Source organism: Pongo pygmaeus, chromosome 9, assembly GCF_028885625.2.
Source record: "Pongo pygmaeus isolate AG05252 chromosome 9, NHGRI_mPonPyg2-v2.0_pri, whole genome shotgun sequence".
In the NCBI taxonomy this organism is placed as follows: Eukaryota; Metazoa; Chordata; class Mammalia; order Primates; family Hominidae; genus Pongo; species Pongo pygmaeus.
Genome location: NC_072382.2, coordinates 126,750,710 through 126,771,776, shown reverse-complemented (window position 1 = coordinate 126,771,776; position 21,067 = coordinate 126,750,710). Strand labels below are relative to the sequence as shown.

Genomic DNA, 21,067 nt, shown 5'->3' with positions numbered 1-21,067 from the left:
TGTTGAATTAATCCCTTTACCATTATGTAATGGCCTTCTTTGTCTCTTTTGATCTTTGTTGGTTTAAAGTCTGTTTTATCAGAGACTAGGATTGCAACCCCTGCCTTTTTTTGTTTTCCATTTGCTTGGTAGATCTTCCTCCATCCTTTTATTTTGAGCCTATGTGTGTCTCTGCACGTGAGATGGGTTTCCTGAATACAGCACACTGATGGATCTTGAGTCTTTATCCAGTTTGCCAGTCTGTGTCTTTTAATTGGAGCATTTAGTCCATTTACATTTAAAGTTAATATTGTTATGTGTGAATTTGATCCTGTCATTATGATGTTAGCTGGATATTTTGCTCGTTAGTTGATGCAGTCTCTTCCTAGTCTCGATGTTCTTTACATTTCGGTATGATTTTGCAGTGGCTGGTACCGGTTGTTCCTTTCCATGTTTAGTGCTTCCTTCAGGAGCTCTTTTAGGGCAGGCCTGGTGGTGACAAAATCTCTCAGCATTTGCTTGTCTGTAAAGTATTTTATTTCTCCTTCACTTATGAAGCTTAGTTTGGCAGGATATGAAATTCTGGGTTGAAAATTCTTTTCTTTAAGAATGTTGAATATTGGCCCCCACTCTCTTCTGGCTTGCAGGGTTTCTGCCGAGAGATCCGCTGTTAGTCTGATGGGCTTCCCTTTGATGGTAACCCGACCTTTCTCTCTGGCTGCCCTTAACATTTTTTCCTTCATTTCAACTTTGGTGAATCTGACAATTTGCCATTATAATTTTTTCTTTGATCCGTGATCCTTTAGAAATATACTGCTTATTGATTTCTAGTGTAATATCACTAAAGTTACAGAACATACTCTGAAAAATAACCCAAAGTAAGATCAACTTTGGAAAATGTTCTATGGGCACTTGAAAGGAATATATTCTGTCACGATTCAGTGTTTTTATAAATGTTTCCACTTTTCTTAAATTTCTAGGCATAAATTGGTTGGGTCATATAGTAAGTCTATGTTTAACTGTATAAGATATTAAACAGTTTTCCAAAGTGGTTGTGCTCTTTTCTACATATGATACTAATAAATGAGTTACAGCTGTTCTACATCCTTGCCACCATCTGGTACTGTTAAGTTTGTTGCCTTTGCCTCCTTAAGCTACTCTAGTGAGTCTGAAGTGGTACCTCATTGTGTATATAGTTGAGTTCTTATTTTAAGATAATATTTTTCTATTTGATTCTATTTTATAGATTTCAGTTCTTTGGTGAAATTCTCCATATTTTCATCCATTTTCTCCATCTCTTCCTCTAGTTACCTGAGCACATTAATCAATTATTTTAAAGTCTACTAATACTAGTATCTTGTGTCACCTGAGTCTGCTTCTGTTGTCTTTTATTTCTCTTGGCTTTTGGACATCTACTTCTAAGTATGTACTTAGAAACTTTTGATTGAATACTGAATATTGTTTTAATTTTTTTAGAGGCTCTAAATGATGTTATCCATAACCAAAGAAAGTTCACACTTTTCTCAGCTAGGCAGAAAGTACACAGTTCATCATCTTAATCTGGTCCAGACATCAGCAGAATCAAGGCTGCTTTGTAATTTAGGTAAGGTTTATTCTACGCTAGTTAGACCACGCTCTTAGTGTATGCTCTCCCTAACTCAACTGAAAGCCTGATATGTACATTGGGCCCTTTCTCCCCTCCCCCAACCCAGTGGGTCCTGAACTCTACATCTCCTGGTCATCACAGACTAATAGATTCTTAGTTTCTTTTCCACTCATTTTCCATTTAGCCTTCATGTTTTCTTAGACTTTGGCAAATGTCTTGAGGAGAAAACTGATCAAATGTTTGAGACCCTTGAGTCTCCAATTTTGTTACTGCAGCTCCTTAAGACCACCAAAAGCTCTGCTTGTTTCTCTGTCACCCAGCAGTAGCCCTGTACCTTATCCAATGTCATGCTGAAACATATTTTGAAAACTCCTTAAGAAATACTTAGTTCCTATTGTTCCCAGAACTTTAGTTATTTTCACATGCATATAAATCAGACCTCCCTTAATATTTCACATGCTCCTGAAGCTGATGGTCACAAACTGAACTCACTAGCTTCCTGAAAAATCTGTTCTTTGAACATTCCCTATATACGTTAATGGTACTAACCATTCATTCAATTATCTAAGAAGAAAGTTAGAAACTACCCTTGACCCCTCTCTCAATACCAAACCTATCAAGACTAAGAATTTGGTCATCAAAATCTATGGATTCTACTTCTTAAATATTATTAAATATGTCACTCTGTTCCCAGTACCCTCATCATCCTCCACAACTACTATAATAACTTCTTAACTGGACTCTGCCTTAGTTTTCTTTTTTAGATTATTCTATATGCAGCTGCCAGACTGATCTTTATAAGATTCTAGTGAGATTACAGGACTTTTGCCTTAAAATCTTTCAACAACTTCGTTATAGATTCTCTGCCACTTCACTTCACTTGGGGTTTAGCCATCCCAAATTTTTATTTTATTTCCCAGACATACCTTATGCTTCATACTAAGCTCCTTCACCATCTGGCAAACTTCAATTCATCCTTTAAGATGTAGCTTGAGTATTAACTCATCTATAAAGCATTTCTTGACCTCCCTAGACTATCCCTGCCTCACTTCAAGCATTGTAATTATTTTTTATCTCTTTTTCTCCTATTGTCTGTCCTCTCTCGGTGCTCATCCTATTAATCTTAATCATCATCACTACCACCACCACCACCACTACCATCATCATGGTAGTAACAGGTACTTTTTATTGAGATCTTATTAAATGTCAGATACAATGTTAAGTACTTTACATACATTTCTCCATTTAATGCTATCAACAAACTAGAAGATCAATATTATAATCTCCATTATATAATTAAGGATACTGAGGCTCAGAGGTGAAGTTACTTGCCTTAAGTTTACAAAGTTCATAAGGGATACATTCACACTTAAGTCCATTTGTAAATATGTACTATCCTGTCATATATTCTAGTTTTATATTCTCAGCATATAGAACAGTCCCTGGCATGTAGTAAGTTTTCAATAAATGTTTGCTTTGTTGTTGAAAAGTACTAAACTAGATAATATATGAAAGCCCTTGTGAATTATAAAAATTCTGCATGAATACTACTATTATTTCCTCCCACCTTGATTCTATTTATATATGTTTTCCTAACTCACCATCCTTATCCCCTTCCCTGCAAAACACATATTTATCCACCCAAACCCAACTGAAGTGTAATATTTTCTCTAACTCTCCAGGTAAAATCGTTAATCCCTTCTTCTGTGCTCACATGGACTCTGTACCTATCTCGGCAACTGCACTAATTATATTACTTATTTGAATATGTTTGTTTCTCATCCTCCCTCCCCAACTTAGATTATGAGTTCTTCAAGAAAAGGAATGAATTTTATTTATCTTTGCATCATCTGAGCCTAGGACAGTGCCTATGATATGGAAGATAAAAAATAAATGTTTTCTGAATAAATGCAGACACTCTTAGACCTGGATAAGAGGGGAGCCCTTATCATGAGACCCACATTTTTAATAGTCCCACTTTGGCCTGTCCATATCTCTTCCCATAGTCTTCAGAGACTAAGCGACTAGGGGAAGGTACGCACCTGAAGCCTATGACTGACCATCTATACTCTGCTCCAGGTACCCAGGCCTCTGGAATTCTTTACTCAAACTTTCCAAGGCCGTTTTTAGGGTATACACAGTTCTGTTCCCCACCTTTGTCTTCCTCAGAGCAGGCTGCACCTCTCGTGCGCATCTAGGCTCAATGGGACATTAAGGGGTGACTACTTACAGGGCATGTACCTAGAACTTGGATATCTGGGCTGAGTTGAACCATAGCATGTATCCAAAATTCTTCAAGTATAAAATAGAGGTATGAGTAAGAATAGAAAGGGGGTGGACTGGAGGCTGACTCTCCACTCATGTTCCTGCATGTAACTCAGAGGAGTTCAAGAATAAAGAATTACAAATTTGAGTCCGATCTCCTAGTCACTATGAAATCATATTTGTCAAGGTAGGACAATAGAATATATGTCATTTAACAGTTTTTTAGCTCAGCTTATGACATTAAAATACTTAGATGTAAGGTACATAAATTTGTATTTGTACATGAGCCCAATCCTGCAAATATTAGAGGCAGGCTTAAATCAGTTATCCCATGAATAAACTATAAATAAATGAAAATACATGTGAAAGCACTTAAAATAATCCAATAAATATTTCCTTTGACATGGCTACTACACCAGCAGTCATTGTTTTTTTAAATGAATTCTTCTAAATAAAGAATACTTCGGCCGGGCATGGTGGCTCACGCCTGTAATCCCAGCACTTTGGGAGGCCAAGGCGGGTGGATCACGAGGTCAGGAGTTCGAGATCAGCCTGGCCAAGATGGTGAAACCCCGTCTCTACTAAAAATACAAAAATTAGCCGGGCGTGGTGGCACACGCCTGTGGTCCCAGCTACTTGGGAGGCTGAGGCAGGAGAATCGCTTGAACTCTGGAGGCGGAGGTTGCGGTGAGACGAGATCGTGCCATTGCACTCCAGCCTGGGAGACAAGAGTGAAACTCCATCTTAAAAAATAATAATAATAATAATAATAATACTTCTATTACAGAAACAGTTGCCCATTAAGATGAAGGAAAACTTGTTAGTAATACAAGAAAAGAAATGGATTACTAATTAAAAGGTTTTTTTTTTTTCATTAAGATGAAATAGCATTGAAAAGGAACTAGGAAACTTTTAGGTCCAATGACTACCCATTAGGGAAAGGACTCCTTATTCAATAAATGGTGCTGGGATAACTGGCTAGGCAAATGCAGAAGAATGAAACTGGACCCCTACCTTTACTATACACAAACATTAACTCAAGATGGATTAAAGATTTAAATGTAAGACCTCAAACTATGAAAATCCTAGAAGAAAACCCAGGAAGTACCATTCTGGACATCAGCTTTGGCAAGAAATTTATGACTAAATCCTCAAAAGCAATTGCAACAAAAGCAAAAATTGATAAATGGGACTCAAACTAAAGAGCTTCCTCACAGCAAGAGAAACTATCAAGTGCATAAACAGACAACCTACAGAATGGTAGAAGATATTTACAAACTATGCACCTGACAAAGGTCTGATATCCAGTATCTACAAGGAATTTAAGCAATTTGGCCAGGCGTGGTGGCTCACGCCTGTAATTCCCCCAAATTAGGAGGCCAAGGCAAGTGGATCACCTGAGGTCAGGAGTTCGAGACCAGCCTGGCCCACATGGTGAAACCCTGTCTCTACTAAAAATACAAAAATTAGCTGGGCATGGTGGTACACGCCTGTAGTCCCAGCTACTCAGGAGACAGGCACAAGAATCACTTGAATCTTGGAGGCAGACATTGCAGTGAGCTGAGAATGTGCCACTGGACAGAGTAAGACTCCATCTTAAAAAAAAAAAAAAAAAAAAAAAACCAAGCAAAGCAAAAAACAACCCCATTAAAAACTGGGCAAAAGACATGAACAAATACTTCTCAAAAGAAGACATACAAGTGGCCAATAAACATGAAAAAATGTTCCACATCATTAATCATCAGAGAAATGCAAATCAAAACCACGATGAGATACCATCTAACATCAGTCAAAACAGATATTACTAAAAAGTCAAAAAATAACAGATAATTGCAAGGCTGCAGAGAAAAGGGAATGCTTATTCATTGTTGATGGAAATGTAAATTAGTTCAGCCACTGTGGAAAGCAGTTTGGAGATTTTTCAAAGAACTTAGAACTACCATTTGACCCAGTAATCCCATAATTTGGTACAATGAATCCTTCTACCAAAAAGGCACATGCATTCATATTTCATCGCACCGCTATTCACAACAGCAAAGACACAGAATCAACCTAGGTGCCCATCAATGGTGAACTGGATAAAGAAAATGTGGTATGTATACACCATGGAATACTACGCAACCATATAAAAGAATGAAATCATGTCCGCACCCAGCCCGGCCCATTATAAATTTTTATGCATTGTTTAGAAGTCAGTAGGTACAATGAAGTTTGTCAAGACAACTGGGGTTGAGCTCTAAGGGGCATAGTAAAAACCCATAGCCTGTAGTCCCAGCTGCTCAAGAGCCTGAGGCAGGAGAATCGCTTGAAGCAGGGAGGCGAAGGTTGCAGTGAGCCGAGATCACGCCATTGCACTCCAGCCTGGCAACGGAGCGAGACTCTGTCTCAAAAAAAAAAAGAAAAAGAAATGCAACTGATGGAGAAGAACTTCTTCAACCTGATAAAGCGCATCTACAAAAAATGTACAGCTAACATCATATTTGATGGTAAGAAACTGTAAGTTTACCTGCTAGGATAAGAAACAAGGCAAAGACGTACCCTCTCATTAACATCATACTGAAAGTCTTTGCTAATGAAATAAGGCAACGAAAGGAAATAAAAGGCATACAGATTGGGAAAGAAGAAATAAAACTATCTTTGTTCATTGGTGACATGATCATATAATAACAAAAATGTCACTGAACAAGCTACTGGAACTAAGTGATTACAGCAGGGTTGAAGGATACAAGTTTAATATACAAAAGTCAACCACTTTCCTATATACCAGCAATGAACAGGTGGAGTTTAAAATTAAATACACAATACCATTTATATGTATTTCCAAAATGAAAGACTTAGGTATAAGTCTAACAAAAAATATATAAGATCTATATGAGCAAAAACTACAAAACACTGAAGAAAGAAATCAAAAGACAACTAAATACAATGGAGAGATAATCTATGGTCATGGATAGAAAGACTCAATATTGTGAAGATGTCAGTTCTCCCCAACTTGATATATACATTAACTGCAATCTCAGTAAAAATCTCAACAAGTTATTTTGTGGATATTGACAAACTTATTTAAAGTTTATGTAGAGAGGTAAAGCCAACACAACATTAAAAAAGAAAAACAAAGTTGAAAGACTGAAATTACCTGACTTCAAGACTTATTATAAAGCTACATGCCACACCCACTGTCACCAGCACCCAGGTATAGAACCAAAGGGCCTGAGGACAGGCCTGCCTCACCCACTGCCGCCACTGCAGGCACTCATGCTTGTCATCCGGGTGCCTGCGGATCAACTGAACTTACCCACAATGAGATATCATCTCACCACAGTTAAAATGGCAATTATCAAAACAACAAAAAGTAACAAAAGCTGGTGAGGATATAGAGAAAAGGGAACTCTTATACACTGTTGGTGGGAATGTAAATTAATACAGAAATTATGGAAAACAGTATGGAGATTTCTAAAAAAAAAAAAAAAAAAAAAACCTAAAAACAGAACTTCCAGATGATCCAGCAACTCCACTACTGGGTATTTATTCAAAGGAAAAGAAATCAGTGTATCAAAGGGATACCTGTACCCCCATGTTTACTGTGGCACCATTCACAATTGTCAAGATATTGAATCAACTTAAGTGTCTTCAACAGAGGGATGCAAAGAAAATGTAGTATATATACACAATGGAATATTATTCGGCCATAAAAAAGAATGAAATCCTGTCATTTGCTGCAACACAGATGGAACTGGAAGTCATTATGTTAAATCAAATAAGCCAGGCACAGAAAGACAAACATCGCATGTTCTCACTCACATGTGGGAGCTAAAAAAGCTGATCCCGTAGAGGCAGAAAGTAGAATGATAGTTAACCAGAGGGTGGGAAGGGAGGTGGGGATGAAGAATGGGCTAATGGGTATAAACATACAGTTAGATAGGCAGAATAAATTCTACTTATTGGTAGCACAGTAGGGTGACTCTAGTTAACAATAATTTATTGTATATTTCAAAACAGCTAGAAGATTTGAAATGTTCCCAACACAAAGAAATCATAATGTTTGAGAAGACAGATATCCTAATTACTCTGATTTGATCATTATACATCATATATTTGATCATATACATTGCATGGTATCAAAAAATTACATGTATCCCATAAATGTGTCCAATTATTATGTATCAATAAAAATATGTAAGTAAAGCTACAATAATCAAGACAGTGTAGTATGGCAAAAGAATAGACAAATAGATCAATGGAACAGAACAAAGAGATCAATGGAACAGAACAGAGAACCGAGTCCAAAAAACAGAACCACATAAATGCAGTCAACTGATTTTTAACAAAAGAGCATAGGCAATATGATTAATAAAAGATGGTCTTTTCAACAAATGGTGCTGGAACAACTGGACATCCACATGCAAAAAAAATTGACTCTAAACACAGATCTTACACCTCTCACAAAAATTAACAAAATGGATCATAGAGAAAAATGTAAAATGCAAAACTACAAAACTCCTAGAAGGTAACACAGGAGAAAATAAGGAGTGACTTTGGGTATGGCAGCGACTTTTTTTATACATAACACCAAAGGTACAATGCATGAAAGAAAGAATTGATTAGGCAGACCTCATTTTGCTCTGCAAAAGATACTGTCAACAGATGAGAAGACATGCTACAGACTGGGGAAAAAATGTTTACAAAAGACTGATAAAGAACTGTTATTCAAAATATATAAAGAATTCTTAAAATTCAACAATAAGAAGAAAAATGAACAGACATATCACCAAAGAAGATATACAGATGACAAATAAGCATGTGAAAAGGTGCTCCATATTATATGTCATTAGGGAAGTGAAAACTAAAACAATGAGATACTACTACACACCTACTAGAATGGCCAAAATCCAAAATACTAACACCACCAAATGCTGGCAAGGATGTCAAGCAACAGGAACTCTCATTCCTTGCTAGTGGGAATGCAAAATGGTATAGCCACTTTGGAAAACAGTTTGGTAGTGTCTTATAAAGCTAAATATATTTTTACCATATGATCCAGCAATCATACTCGTTATTTACTCAAATGAGCTAAAAATGTATGCCCTTACAAAAACTTGTACACAGATTTTAAAGTAGCTTTATTCATAATTGCTAAATACTGGCAGCAAATAATATGTCCTTCAGTAGGTGAATGAATAACTAAACTGTGATACATTCAGATAATGGGATATTATTCAGTGCTAAAAATAAGTGAGCTATCAAGCCATAAAAAAGCACTAGAGGAAACGTACATGCATATTTCTAAGTATAAAAAGCCAGTCTGAAAAGGTTACATACATACTGTATGATTCCAACTATATGACATTCTGGAAAAGGCAAAACCATGGAGACAGTAGAGAGTTCAGTGGTTACCACAGGATAGGGTGTAAAGAGGGAGGAATAGGTAGAGCACAGAGGATTTTAGGGAAGTGAAAGCACTTTGTCTAATACCATAATGGTAGACACATGATGTTATGTATTTGTCAAAACCCACAGAATGCCTAACACCAAAGGTGAACCCTAATGTAAACTATGGACTTTGGGTAATAATAATGTATCAATGTAGGTTCATCAATTCTAATAAATTGTACCACTATGGTGCAGGATAGTGACAGTAGGAGAGGCTACGCATTTGTGGGGCAGAGAGTATACTCTCTGTACTTTCTGCTCAATTTTGCTGTGAGCCTAAAATTGCTCTAAAAAAATCAAGTCTAATAGAAAATCGAACCAAAAAACTAAACCATAGCTGTTCACCATCTTCCAGTACTTCACCCAGATCAAAAATAGCTGTTTTCAATATGGATCAGAGGGCAAAACCATTACCTTTTTATAAAGTTCATCTTCCAAAAACATCTTAATTGGCAATTTAAGGCTCACAGGTGGATCAAATAACTTACCTTTCAATTTTCTTCTTTTGTTCTTTTTGCCTTTGTTGTTCTCTTACTTGTTCTCTCTCAATATCCATGAAAATTCGTCTATGTCTCAGGTACTGCTTTTGACGCTAAAGGAAAGAAGTTAAAATTACTAAGATTCTGCTTTCAGAGGAATTTCCAAGGAAGAAAAATATTCTTATACCATAGACAAAAACAAACGAAAGCAAACAAAAATAGATGATATAGAAGTTACATGGGATTAATTCTTTAATTTCCTCCTGTCTATGGTCACTCAGGATGTCACACACACAAGAATTTTATATTTTCAAGCACATAGCTATTATATGTTAATAGGCAAACCAGAGAAAGTATTTACTCTGTTACTCTGAAATATTTACTCTGTGTTCCCAAGTAGTAAGTACCATAAAAGCAGGGCCACAGAAAGAATGTAGAAGATATTTCATAACAGAACCAATAGTTACTTTAACTTTTCAAAATTAAAACAGTATCACAAAAGCATACTCTAAGCCTAGCCTAACATGGCACAGAGGAGGGTAGAAGGGCTGAGGTATACTAAAGCCTCAGACTCATAAATGAAACAAGTAGAATAAAAGCAAGTGCTACCAGACTGTGTGTGATCTGTTCATACCTCTGGATTTATATACACTCTTTTAAATACACAAGCTATTCAATGAGCAAAAAGCATGTCTATGTATATACCAAAGAAGTGCAGGGCTTTTTGGTAAAAATTATTGAAGGTCTAAATAGTAGCTCTTAATACTGAGGATGCATCAGAATCACCAGTGGTATTTTTAAAAAACAAAAATGCCCTAAACCTCCGTTTTCAGATACTGATTTGGTATATCTGGTTTAGATCTACGCATATTTGTATTTTGAAAAAAGCTCCCCATCTGATTCTGGTGCATGGCCAGGGTTAAGAACTATTGGTTTAAACTAACTTTAGATTGAAAAGAGGAAAAAAAAAAAGAAAGCCATAAAGTAATTATCTTCCTTTAAATAAGTTACAGTGGCAAATATACCTTAGCCAGAGAAATTTATTAGTATCAAATAATTGATTTCACATCAATGTACCCTAACTCATAGGAGCTTGGAAAAGAAATTCAACACATTATAATGAGTCAAGCAACTTTTATTTTATTTATGATATTTGTGGTATTAGCTCTTTTATGTATTAGGACACAACAAATTGTTTCCAACTTCTCATACATTAATACTATCATAGTAGAAATATTGGGGTCCAAAAGCAGTATCATTACATACCTCTTTCTTATCTTCTTCTTTATCTACGCCAGACTGAAATGCCAGTGGAGCTTGGAATTCAGTGCTCAATCCTGATTGATATCCATCATAAGCCTGTTAGAAGGTCCAGTCACACTAAGTGACAAAATTACCAAAAAATACCCCATGAACCATTTTGATATTTTTATCTATTCTTTTCTTTTGCAAACTTGGGCTCAACTGGATGAAGAGGGGAAAAAAAAAGTAAATATAAAGAATAAAATCAAAAAAGAATGAAAGGAAGCCGTTTCAGAAGGAATTAACCAAACATAAAATAATAAATTGAAGAAAAGGGTTCAGGTCAAAAATATGAATAAACAAAAAATTAAAATGTTCAGAATGAAAATTCTTTTAAAGTGGTCACTTGAAATCACTGTCATGAGTGCACTTGGAATAGAATATAGGATAAATAGCCAGATTCCTTAATATTTCAATTCTATATATGATCACTTTGAATTTATGCAACCCTCTTAGTGGGCATGAGTCCAGAGAAAATATTATATCAATCAACTGGAATGGCATGGAGGAAACAGGCTAATTTCCACCCATGTTCACTGGGAAAGCCTTGTAACATAACTTGGTATATCCACTTGGACATTATATGGGTCAAATAATGATCTCCAACTTTTAGAAATAAAAAGTTTAAAATTATTTCATCTCTTAAGAGTTATTTATCTTTCAACAAGGTTGCAGCATACATGATCAATATACAAAAATCAATTGTATTTCTATACTTGTAAAGAACAATCTAGAAAGTAAATTAAGAAAAAAATTACATTTACAGTATCTTCAAAAAGAATAAAACACTTAGAAATTTAAGAGAGGAAGTGTGAATTTTATACTCTGAAACATATAAAACATTGTTTTTAAAAAATGAAAGATGACCTATATAATGGAAAGACATCCCATGTTTATGGACTGGAGGACCCAATACTGTTAAGATGGCAGCATTCCCCAAATCGATAATTTAATAAATCTCCATCAAAATGTCAGTTGATTCTTGGCAGAAATTGACAAGATGATCCTAAAATTCTTGTGAAAATGCAAGGGACCCAGAATAGCTAAGACAGTCTTGAAAAAGAACAAAGTTAGGGGACTCACTCTTCCTAACACCAAAACTTACTACAAAGATATAATAATCAAGACAAATTGTACTAATACAAGGATAGATATGCTATAGGTCAATGGAATAAAAGTGAGAGTTCACCACCCCAAATCAACAGAATATACATTTTTCTCAGCACCACACCACACCTATTCCAAAATTGACCACATAGTTGGAAGTAAAGCTCTCTTCAGCAAATGTAAAAGAACAGAAATTATAACAAACTGCCTCTCAGACCACAGGGCAATCAAACTAGAACTCAGGATTAACAAACTCACTCAAAACCGCTCAACTACATGGAAACTGAACAACCTGCTCCTGAATGACTACTGTGTACATAACGAAATGAAGGCAGAAATAAAGATGTTCTTTGAAACCAACGAGAACAAAGACACAACGTACCAGAATCTCTGGGACACATTCAAAGCAGTGTGTAGAGGGAAATTTATAGCACTAAATGCCCACAAGAGAAAGCAGGAAAGATCCAAAATTGACACCCTAATATCACAATTAAAAGAACTAGAAAAGCAAGAGCAAACACATTCAAAAGCTAGCAGAAGGCAAGAAATAACTAAAATCAGAGCAGAACTGAAGGAAATAGAGACACAAAAAACCCTTCAAAAAATTAATGAATCCAGGAGCTGGTTTTCTGAAAGGATCAACAAAAATTGATAGACCGCTAGCAAGACTAATAAAGAAGAAAAGAGAGAAGAATCAAATAGATGCAATAAAAAATGATAAAGGGGATATCACCACTGATCCCACAGAAATACAAACTACCATGAGAGAATACTACAAACACCTCTACGCAAATAAACTAGAAAATCTAGAAGAAATGGATAAACCAAGACTAAATCAGGAAGAAGTTGAATCTCTGAATAGACCAATAACAGGCTCTGAAATTGTGGCAATAATCAATAGCTTACCAACCAAAAAGAGTCCAGGACCAGATGGATTCACAGCCGAATTCTACCAGAGGTACAAGGAGGAACTGGTACCATTCCTTCTGAAACTATTCCAATCAATAGCGAAAGAGGGAATCCTCCCTAACTCATTTTATGAGGCCAGCATCATCCTGATACCAAAGCTGGGCAGAGACACAACCAAAAAAGAGAATTTTACACCAATATCCTTGATGAACATTGATGCAAAAATCCTCAATAAAATACTGACAAACCGAATCCAGCAGCACATCAAAAAGCTTATCCACCATGATCAAGTGGGCTTCATCCCTGGGATGCAAGGCTGGTTCAATATACCCAAATCAATAAATGTAATCCAGCATATAAACAGAACCAAAGACAAAAACCACATGATTATCTCAACAGATGCAGAAAAGGCCTTTGACAAAATTCAACAACACTTCATGCTAAAAACTCTCAATAAATTAGGTATTGATGGGACGTATCTCAAAATATTAAGAGCTATCTATGACAAACCCACAGCCAATATCATACTGAATGGGCAAAAACTGGAAGCATTCCCTTTCAAAACTGGCACAAGACAGGGATGCCCTCTCTCACCACTCCTATTCAACATAGTGTTGGAAGTTCTGGCCAGGGCAATTAGGCAGGAGAAGGAAATAATGGGTATTCAATTAGGAAAAGAGGAAGTCAAATTGTCCCTGTTTGCAGACGACATGATTGTATATCGAGAAAACCCCATCGTCTCAGCCCAAAATCTCCTAAGCTCATAAGTAACTTCAGCAAAGTCTCAGGATACAAAATCAATGTACAAAAATCACAAGCATTCTTATACACCAACAACAGACAAACAGAGAGCCAAATCATGAGTGAACTCCCATTCACAATTGCTTCAAAGAGAATAAAATACCTAGGAATCCAACTTACAAGGGATGTGAAGGAACTCTTCAAGAAGAACTACAAACCACTGCTCAATGAAATAAAAGAGGATACAAACATATGGAAGAACATTCCATGCTCATGGGTAGGAAGAATCAATATCATGAAAACGGCCATACTGCCCAAGGTAATTTATAGATTCAATGCCATCCCCATCAAGCTACCAATGACTTTCTTCAGAGAATTGGAAAAAACTACTTTAAAGTTCATATGGAACCAAAAAAGAGCCCGCATCGCCAAGTCAATCCTAAGCCAAAAGAACAAAGCCGGAGGCATTACGCTACCTGACTTCAAACTATACTACAAGGCTACAGTAACCAAAACAGCATGGTACTGGTACCAAAACAGAGATATAGATCAATGGAGCAGAACAGAGCCCTCAGAAATCACGCCGCGTATCTACAACTATCTGATCTTTGACAAACCTGAGAAAAACAAGCAATGGGGAAAGGATTCCCTATTTAATAAATGCTGCTGGGAAAACTGGCTAGCCATATGTAGAAAGCTGAAACTGGATCTCTTCCTTACACCTTATACAAAAATTAATTCAAGATGGATTAAAGACTTAAACGTTAGACCTAAAACCATAAAAACCCTAGAAGAAAACCTAGGCAATACCATTCAGGACATAGGCATGGGCAAGGACTTCATGTCTAAAACACCAAAAGCAATGGCAACAAAAGCCAAAATTGACAAATGGGATCTAATTAAACTAAAGAGCTTCTGCACAGCAAAAGAAACTACCATCAGAGTGAACAGGCAACCTACAAAACGGGAGAAAATTTTTGCAACCTACTCATCTGACAAAGGGCTAATATCCAGAATCTACAATGAACTCAAACAAATTTACAAGAAAAAAACAAACAATCCCATCAAAAAGTGGGTGAAGGATATGAACAGACACTTCTCAAAAGAAGACATTTATGCAGCCAAAAAACACATGAAAAAATGCTCACCATCACTGGCCATCAGAGAAATGCAAACCAAAACCACAATGAGATACCATCTCACACCAGTTAGAATGGCAATCATTAAAAAGTCAGGAAACACCAGGTGCTGGAGAGGATGTGGAGAAATAGGAACACTTTTACACTGCTGGTGGGACTGTAAACTAGTTCAACCATTGTGGAAGTCAGTGTGGCGATTCCTCAGGGATCTAGAACTAGAAATACCATTTGACCCAGCCATCCCATTACTGGGTATATACCCAAAGGACTATCAATCATGCTGCTATAAAGACACATGCACACGTATGTTTATTGCAGCACTATTCACAACAGCAAAGACTTGGAACCAACCCAAATGTCCAACAATGATAGACTGGATTAAGAAAATGAGGCACATATACACCATGGAATACTATGCAGCCATAAAAAATGATAAGTTCATGTCCTTTGTAGGGACATGGACGAAATTGGAAATCATCATTCTCAGTAAACTATCACAAGGACAAAAAACCAAACACCGCATGTTCTCACTCATAGGTGGGAATTGAACAATGAGAACACATGGACACAGGAAGGGGAACATCACACTCTGGGGACTGTTGTGGGGTGGGGGGGAGGGGGGAGGGATAGCATTAGGAGATATACCTAATGCTAAATGACGAGTTGATGGGTGCAGCACACCAGCATGGCACATGTATACATATGTAACTAACCTGCACACTGTGCACATGTACCCTAAAACTTAAAGTATAATAATAATAAAATTTTTTTAAAAAGTGAGAGTTCAGAAATAAACTCTTACATTTATAATGAGTTGATTTTCAATAAGAGTGCCAAGACAATTCAATTGAAAAATAAACGTCTTTTTAACAAATGATTCTGGGACACAAGGTATCCACATGCAAATGAATGAAGCTGGACCGCTCCCTAACACTATACACAAAAATTTACTCAAAATAAATCATAGGCCTAAATATAAGAGCTAATACTATAAGACTCAGAAGAACGCATAGGAGTCAATCTTTGTGATTTTGGCTTAGGTAATGGGTTCTTAGATATGACAATAAAAGCACAAACCATGAAACAAAAAGTAGACATTGGACTTTATCAAAATTAAAAACTTTTGTGCTGCAGAGGAAACCATCAAGAAAGTGAAAGGCAACCCACAGAACAGAAGAACATTTGCAAATCATATGTATCTGATAAGGTTCTTGTATGTGGAACATATTATGAATTCTCATACTCAATAATCATAATGCAAATAACCCAATTACAAAATGGGCAAAGCATCTAACAGTTCTCCAAACAAGATATACAAATGGTCAGTAAGCACATGAAAAGGTGTTCAACATCATTAGGTATCAGGAAAATACAAATCAAAAGTACAGTGAGATGCTACTTCACACCCACTTGGATGGCAATAATTAAAAATACAGATAATAACAAGTGTTGGTGAGGATATGGAGAAATTTGAGCCCTCATATACCGCTGGTGGGAATGAAAAATGGTGCAGCCACTTTGGAAAAATCAGTTTGGCAGGTCCTCAAAAGGTTAAGCACAGTTATCATACGTTCCACCAATTCCACTATGAGGTATATAATACACCCAAGAGAAGTGAAAAATATGCCCACAAAAAAAAACTTGTACACAATTGTTCACAGTAGTATTATTCCTAACAGCCAAGAAGAAATAAGCCAAACTTCCATCAATAGATGAATTGATAAAATGTGCTATATGCACAAAATGGAATATTTTTCAGCAATGAATAGGAACAAAGTACTGCTAAATCCTACATCAATGGACTTTGAAAACACATGCTAAGTAAAAGAAGCAAGTCACAAAAGGCCACATCTTTCATGGTCTCCTTTATATAGACTACCCAGAATAGGCAAATCTGTAAAGACAGAAAATAGCTTAGTGGTTGCACAGGACTGGAGGAGGGGATAAAGGGAAAAGTGGCGTGGTACAGGACTTTTAAGGGGTGATGAAAATGTTCTCAGATTGATTGTGGTTAATGCCACAAACACAACCTGTGATTTTTGCACAACCCTGTAAATACTAAAAATACTGTATACTTTAAATAGGTCAATTGTATATGTGAATTATAGTCATTCATTATTTGCATATTCCGTATTTGCAAATTTGCCTGTTCACTAAAATTTATGTGTAATCCCAGTACTTATGGTGCTTCTGCAGGCCTTTGCAGACATGCACAGAGCTGTGAAAAATTTGATTCATCCAATATGCATGTTGCCAACTGAGGCTGACCAAGGTGATACTCTGCCTTTTTGTTTCAGCTCTCATACTGTAAACAAGTGTTCTTTTTGCAGTCTATTTGGTGCCAAGTTTTTGCATTTTTGTGTTCTATGTTGGTGATTTCACTGTTAAAATGGTCACCATGCATAGCTGAAGTACTATCTATTATTACTAAGCACAAAAAGGCAGTGGTGTACCTTATGGAAAAAATATGTGTGTTAGATAAGCTTCATTCCAGCATGAGTTACAGTGCTGTTGGCTGTGAGTTCATGTTAATAGATCAACCATATATATTAAATAAGGTGTTTTAAAGAGAAATATATATATAAAATAAGGTTATGTATTGATTAGTTGACAAAAATGGTATGACCAGAGGCTTGCAGGAATCTACCCCCAGTATCTCCCCTAGGAGCAAAAATTCAGTATTTCCTGATTCAGTGTTTGTAACAACTTTATATAACACAACTACTATGAATGACAAGAATAAACTGTAAATATCAATAAAGCTATTATTATTTTAGAAGTTATTTATTTGTTTTGTGACTCTAAAAGTCTGAAAATCTATACAGGAAAATGTTAATGTGAAATATCTCTAAAATTTGTGGTTATCTTTTTCATATGTGTTTATCTTCTCTACAATAAAAATGAAATTACTTTCTGTTTTCAATAAAGAAAACTGCACTGCCAGTACTGGCCAACGACGAAGCACAGTATGGGCTCTCTCTCTTGCTCTCATTGATTGTAACTAAGACCTCTGAGAAATGTAGCACAGGGGATCTGGAGAGCACAGGGGGTAACCTAGAGAGAAGTGAGCTAGAAAGTGGACCCCTTAATTCTGTGTGTGAACTGGCGTTTATCTCCGAATCCCTGTTGAATCGTGCATGCATGGGACAGATCTATAGGAGCATAATGAAAGCTTTGAAACTAAACTAACATTGGAGCCACGGTGCATAGGAGAGGTCACTTACAGTTGGGATTTAACCAGGCTGCCTGCTAGAACAAACAAACAAACAAAAGATAATATTCTTTAGAGGATTTTAACAGAAACCAGAGTCTCAAAATACAATATTAGAAATATTAGCCTGGCATGGTGGCTCATGCCTGTAATCCCAGCACTTTGGGAGGCCAAGGCAGGTGGATTACTTGAGGTCAGGAGTTCAAGACTGGCCTGGCCAACATGGTGAAACTCCGTCTCCACTAAAAATAAAAAAAATTAGCCAGGCATGGTGGTGGGTGCCTGTAATCCCAGCTACTAGGGAGGCTGAGACACGAGACTCACTTGTACTCAGGAAGCAGAGGTTGCAGTGAGCCAAGGTCATGCCAGCCTGGGTGACAGAGCAAGACTCCATCTCAAAAAAAAAAAAAAAAAAAAAAAAAAGTCTAGGATGCAAATTAAAATTAGTTGACATAGAAGAAAGCAGGAAGATGTGACCAATTTTGAGGGGTAAAGATAATAAACAGATCCCAACTCCATGGTGACCCGGATGTTGAATTAACAGACAAAACTTTTAAAGCAGTGATTAATACTTTATCTATGAGGTAAAGGCAAACCCAATTGAAGTGAATGAAAATACAGAAGTTCTCACCACAAAAATAAAAACTATTAAAAAAACTACAGATCCAAATTTTAGAGACAGAAAAACACAATATGTGAAATCAAAATTTCACTGGATAGACTCAATAGAAGAATGAAAAAAAAGTCAGTGAACTTGAATCTATTGGATCAATACAAATGATCCACTGTGAAGAACAAAGAGAAAAAATAACACTAAAAATAAAAATGAACATCATGTCGATGATGCATCTGTGGGACAATATCAAAAGGTCTAACATTTGTGTCACTGGAGTTGCAGAAGGAAAGGAGAAAATAATTGGTACATAAAAAAATTTGAAGACATAATGGCAAAAAACTTCCCAAATTTGGTCAAAGATATAGATTTACAGATTGAAAATGTTCATCATACCTGAGATGGGATAAAGTAAAAAACATTATGCCCAGACACATCATAATTAAACTGCTGGAAACCAAAAAATAACAAGAGTTTTGAAAGTAGCCAGAAAAAACAGACATATTATATATAGAAGAACAATGACTCAAATAATTACAAATATGCTATCGAAGACTGGAAACAAGAAGACAGTGGAAAAATATTTTTAACGTGCTGAAAGAAAAGAACTGTCAACCCAGAAATCTATATCCTGTAAAAATATATTTTAGGACTGATGACAAAAGAGATATTCTCAGATGAAAGAAGATTAAGCAAATGCATTGCTACAAGACCTGCACTACAAGAAAAGGTAAAGAAAGTTAGCTGGAAAATGATACCAGGGAGGAATTTGAAACTTCAGGAATGAAAGACAAGCAACAAAAAGAATCAATAATTAGAGACTCTCGGCCAGGCGCAATGGTTCATGCCTGTAATCCCAGCACTTTGAGAGGCTGAGGCAGGCGGATCATGAGGTCAGGAGTTTGAGACCAGCCTAACTAACATGGCGGAACCCCTTCTCTACTAAAAATACAAAAATTATCCAGGCATAGTGGTATGCACCTGTAATCCCAGGTACTCAGGAGGCTGAGGCAGGAGAATCGCTTGAACCCAGGGAAGCAGAGGTTGCAGTAAGCTGAGATCATACCACTGCACTCCCGCCTAGGCGACAGAGTGAGACTCTGTCTCCAAAAAAAAAAAAAAAAAAAAAAAGTAGAGACTCTCTCAAGTTTTTCACAAAAACATGTATGATTATTGAAGGCAAAAAAATGGAGTTTTCAGTGTAGATAGATGGAACACCTATGACAATTATAACACAAAGGGGAAAGGGGAAAAGGACCTACCTGATTATAAAGCTTCTACATTTACTTAATGTGGTAAACTATTAACTCAAAGTAGACTGTGAAAGGTTTGGTATGTATATTGTAATCCTCAGAGCAACTATTATAAGATAATATGAAGAGATAGAGCCAAAAAGGTAATAGGTCAATTAGAATGAAATTAAGTAATATTTAAATAAAGAGACTTCTGCTTGAAGCCACAATGCAATAATAGAATGGAGTTTATCTTCCTGCCTGAAGACTGAAAAAACAAAAATCTATACAACAATGGTTTTTAAACACTGGCTATAAGGAAGCACAGGATAATTATTTCTCACAGACAGTAAACAAATGTGGTCAGCACTACAGTTGTCCCAGTTTACTGCCTGAATAATTTCTAGTCCACAACATTGAGAGAGGGATTCCAGACAGACCCTGGCAGCCTCTCTGGGGAGCGACAAGAAGAAACCACACTGTACCTTTAGCACTTTGCTTGCAAATCTCAGCTAAATTTCCAAGTTCATTGCTTAGAAGTTATGCCTTCCATACAACCGTAGGACACAATTTGGCTAAGCTTCCTACCACTAAATAACAAGGATTACCTTTCCCCCAGTTTCCAATAACATGTTCCTCATCTCCTTGAGCTTCACTGGCAGTTTGTTTGTTTATTTATTTATTTATTTATTTATGAGACAGAGTTTTGCTCTTGTCGCCCAGGCTGGAGTGTGGTGGTGCGCTCTCGGCTCACTGCAACCTCCGCCTCCCGGGTTCAAGTGATTCTTGCGCCCCAGCCACCCTTGTAGCTGCGATTACAGGTGCATGCCACCATGCCTGGCTAATTTTTATATTTTTAGTAGAAACAGGGTTTCACCTTGTTGGCCAGTCTGGTCTCAAACTCCTGGTCTCAAGTGATCCATTCACCTCAGCCTCCCAAAGTGCTGGGATTATAGGCACGAGCCACCATGCCCAGCTGGCAGTATCTTTAATGTAGACATTTCCACCAATATTTTGCTTATAACAATGAAGATATTCTCTAAAATGATGGCCA

The 21,067-nt window shown here is 36.6% G+C and overlaps 1 protein-coding gene across 27 annotated transcripts in view; it reads right to left on the bottom strand.

Annotated features, from left to right (window-relative positions):
• The window catches only part of CCDC15 (coiled-coil domain containing 15), a 95,362-nt gene that overhangs the window by 29,778 nt on the left and 44,517 nt on the right, over positions 1-21,067 (bottom strand). For 24 of the 27 annotated variants that reach the window (XM_063671558.1, XM_063671544.1, XM_063671555.1 and 21 more), the window contains 2 exons: positions 11,026-11,118; positions 9,769-9,872 (listed from right to left, as the gene is read on the bottom strand). In XM_063671558.1, coding sequence (XP_063527628.1) covers positions 9,769-9,872; positions 11,026-11,118 — 197 coding nt within the window. Of the gene's footprint in view, positions 1-2,682; positions 4,569-5,930; positions 6,231-9,768; positions 9,873-11,025; positions 11,119-21,067 lie in introns of those variants that run through there. The other 3 variants (XM_063671557.1, XM_063671554.1, XM_063671553.1) reach the window with 2 other exon arrangements.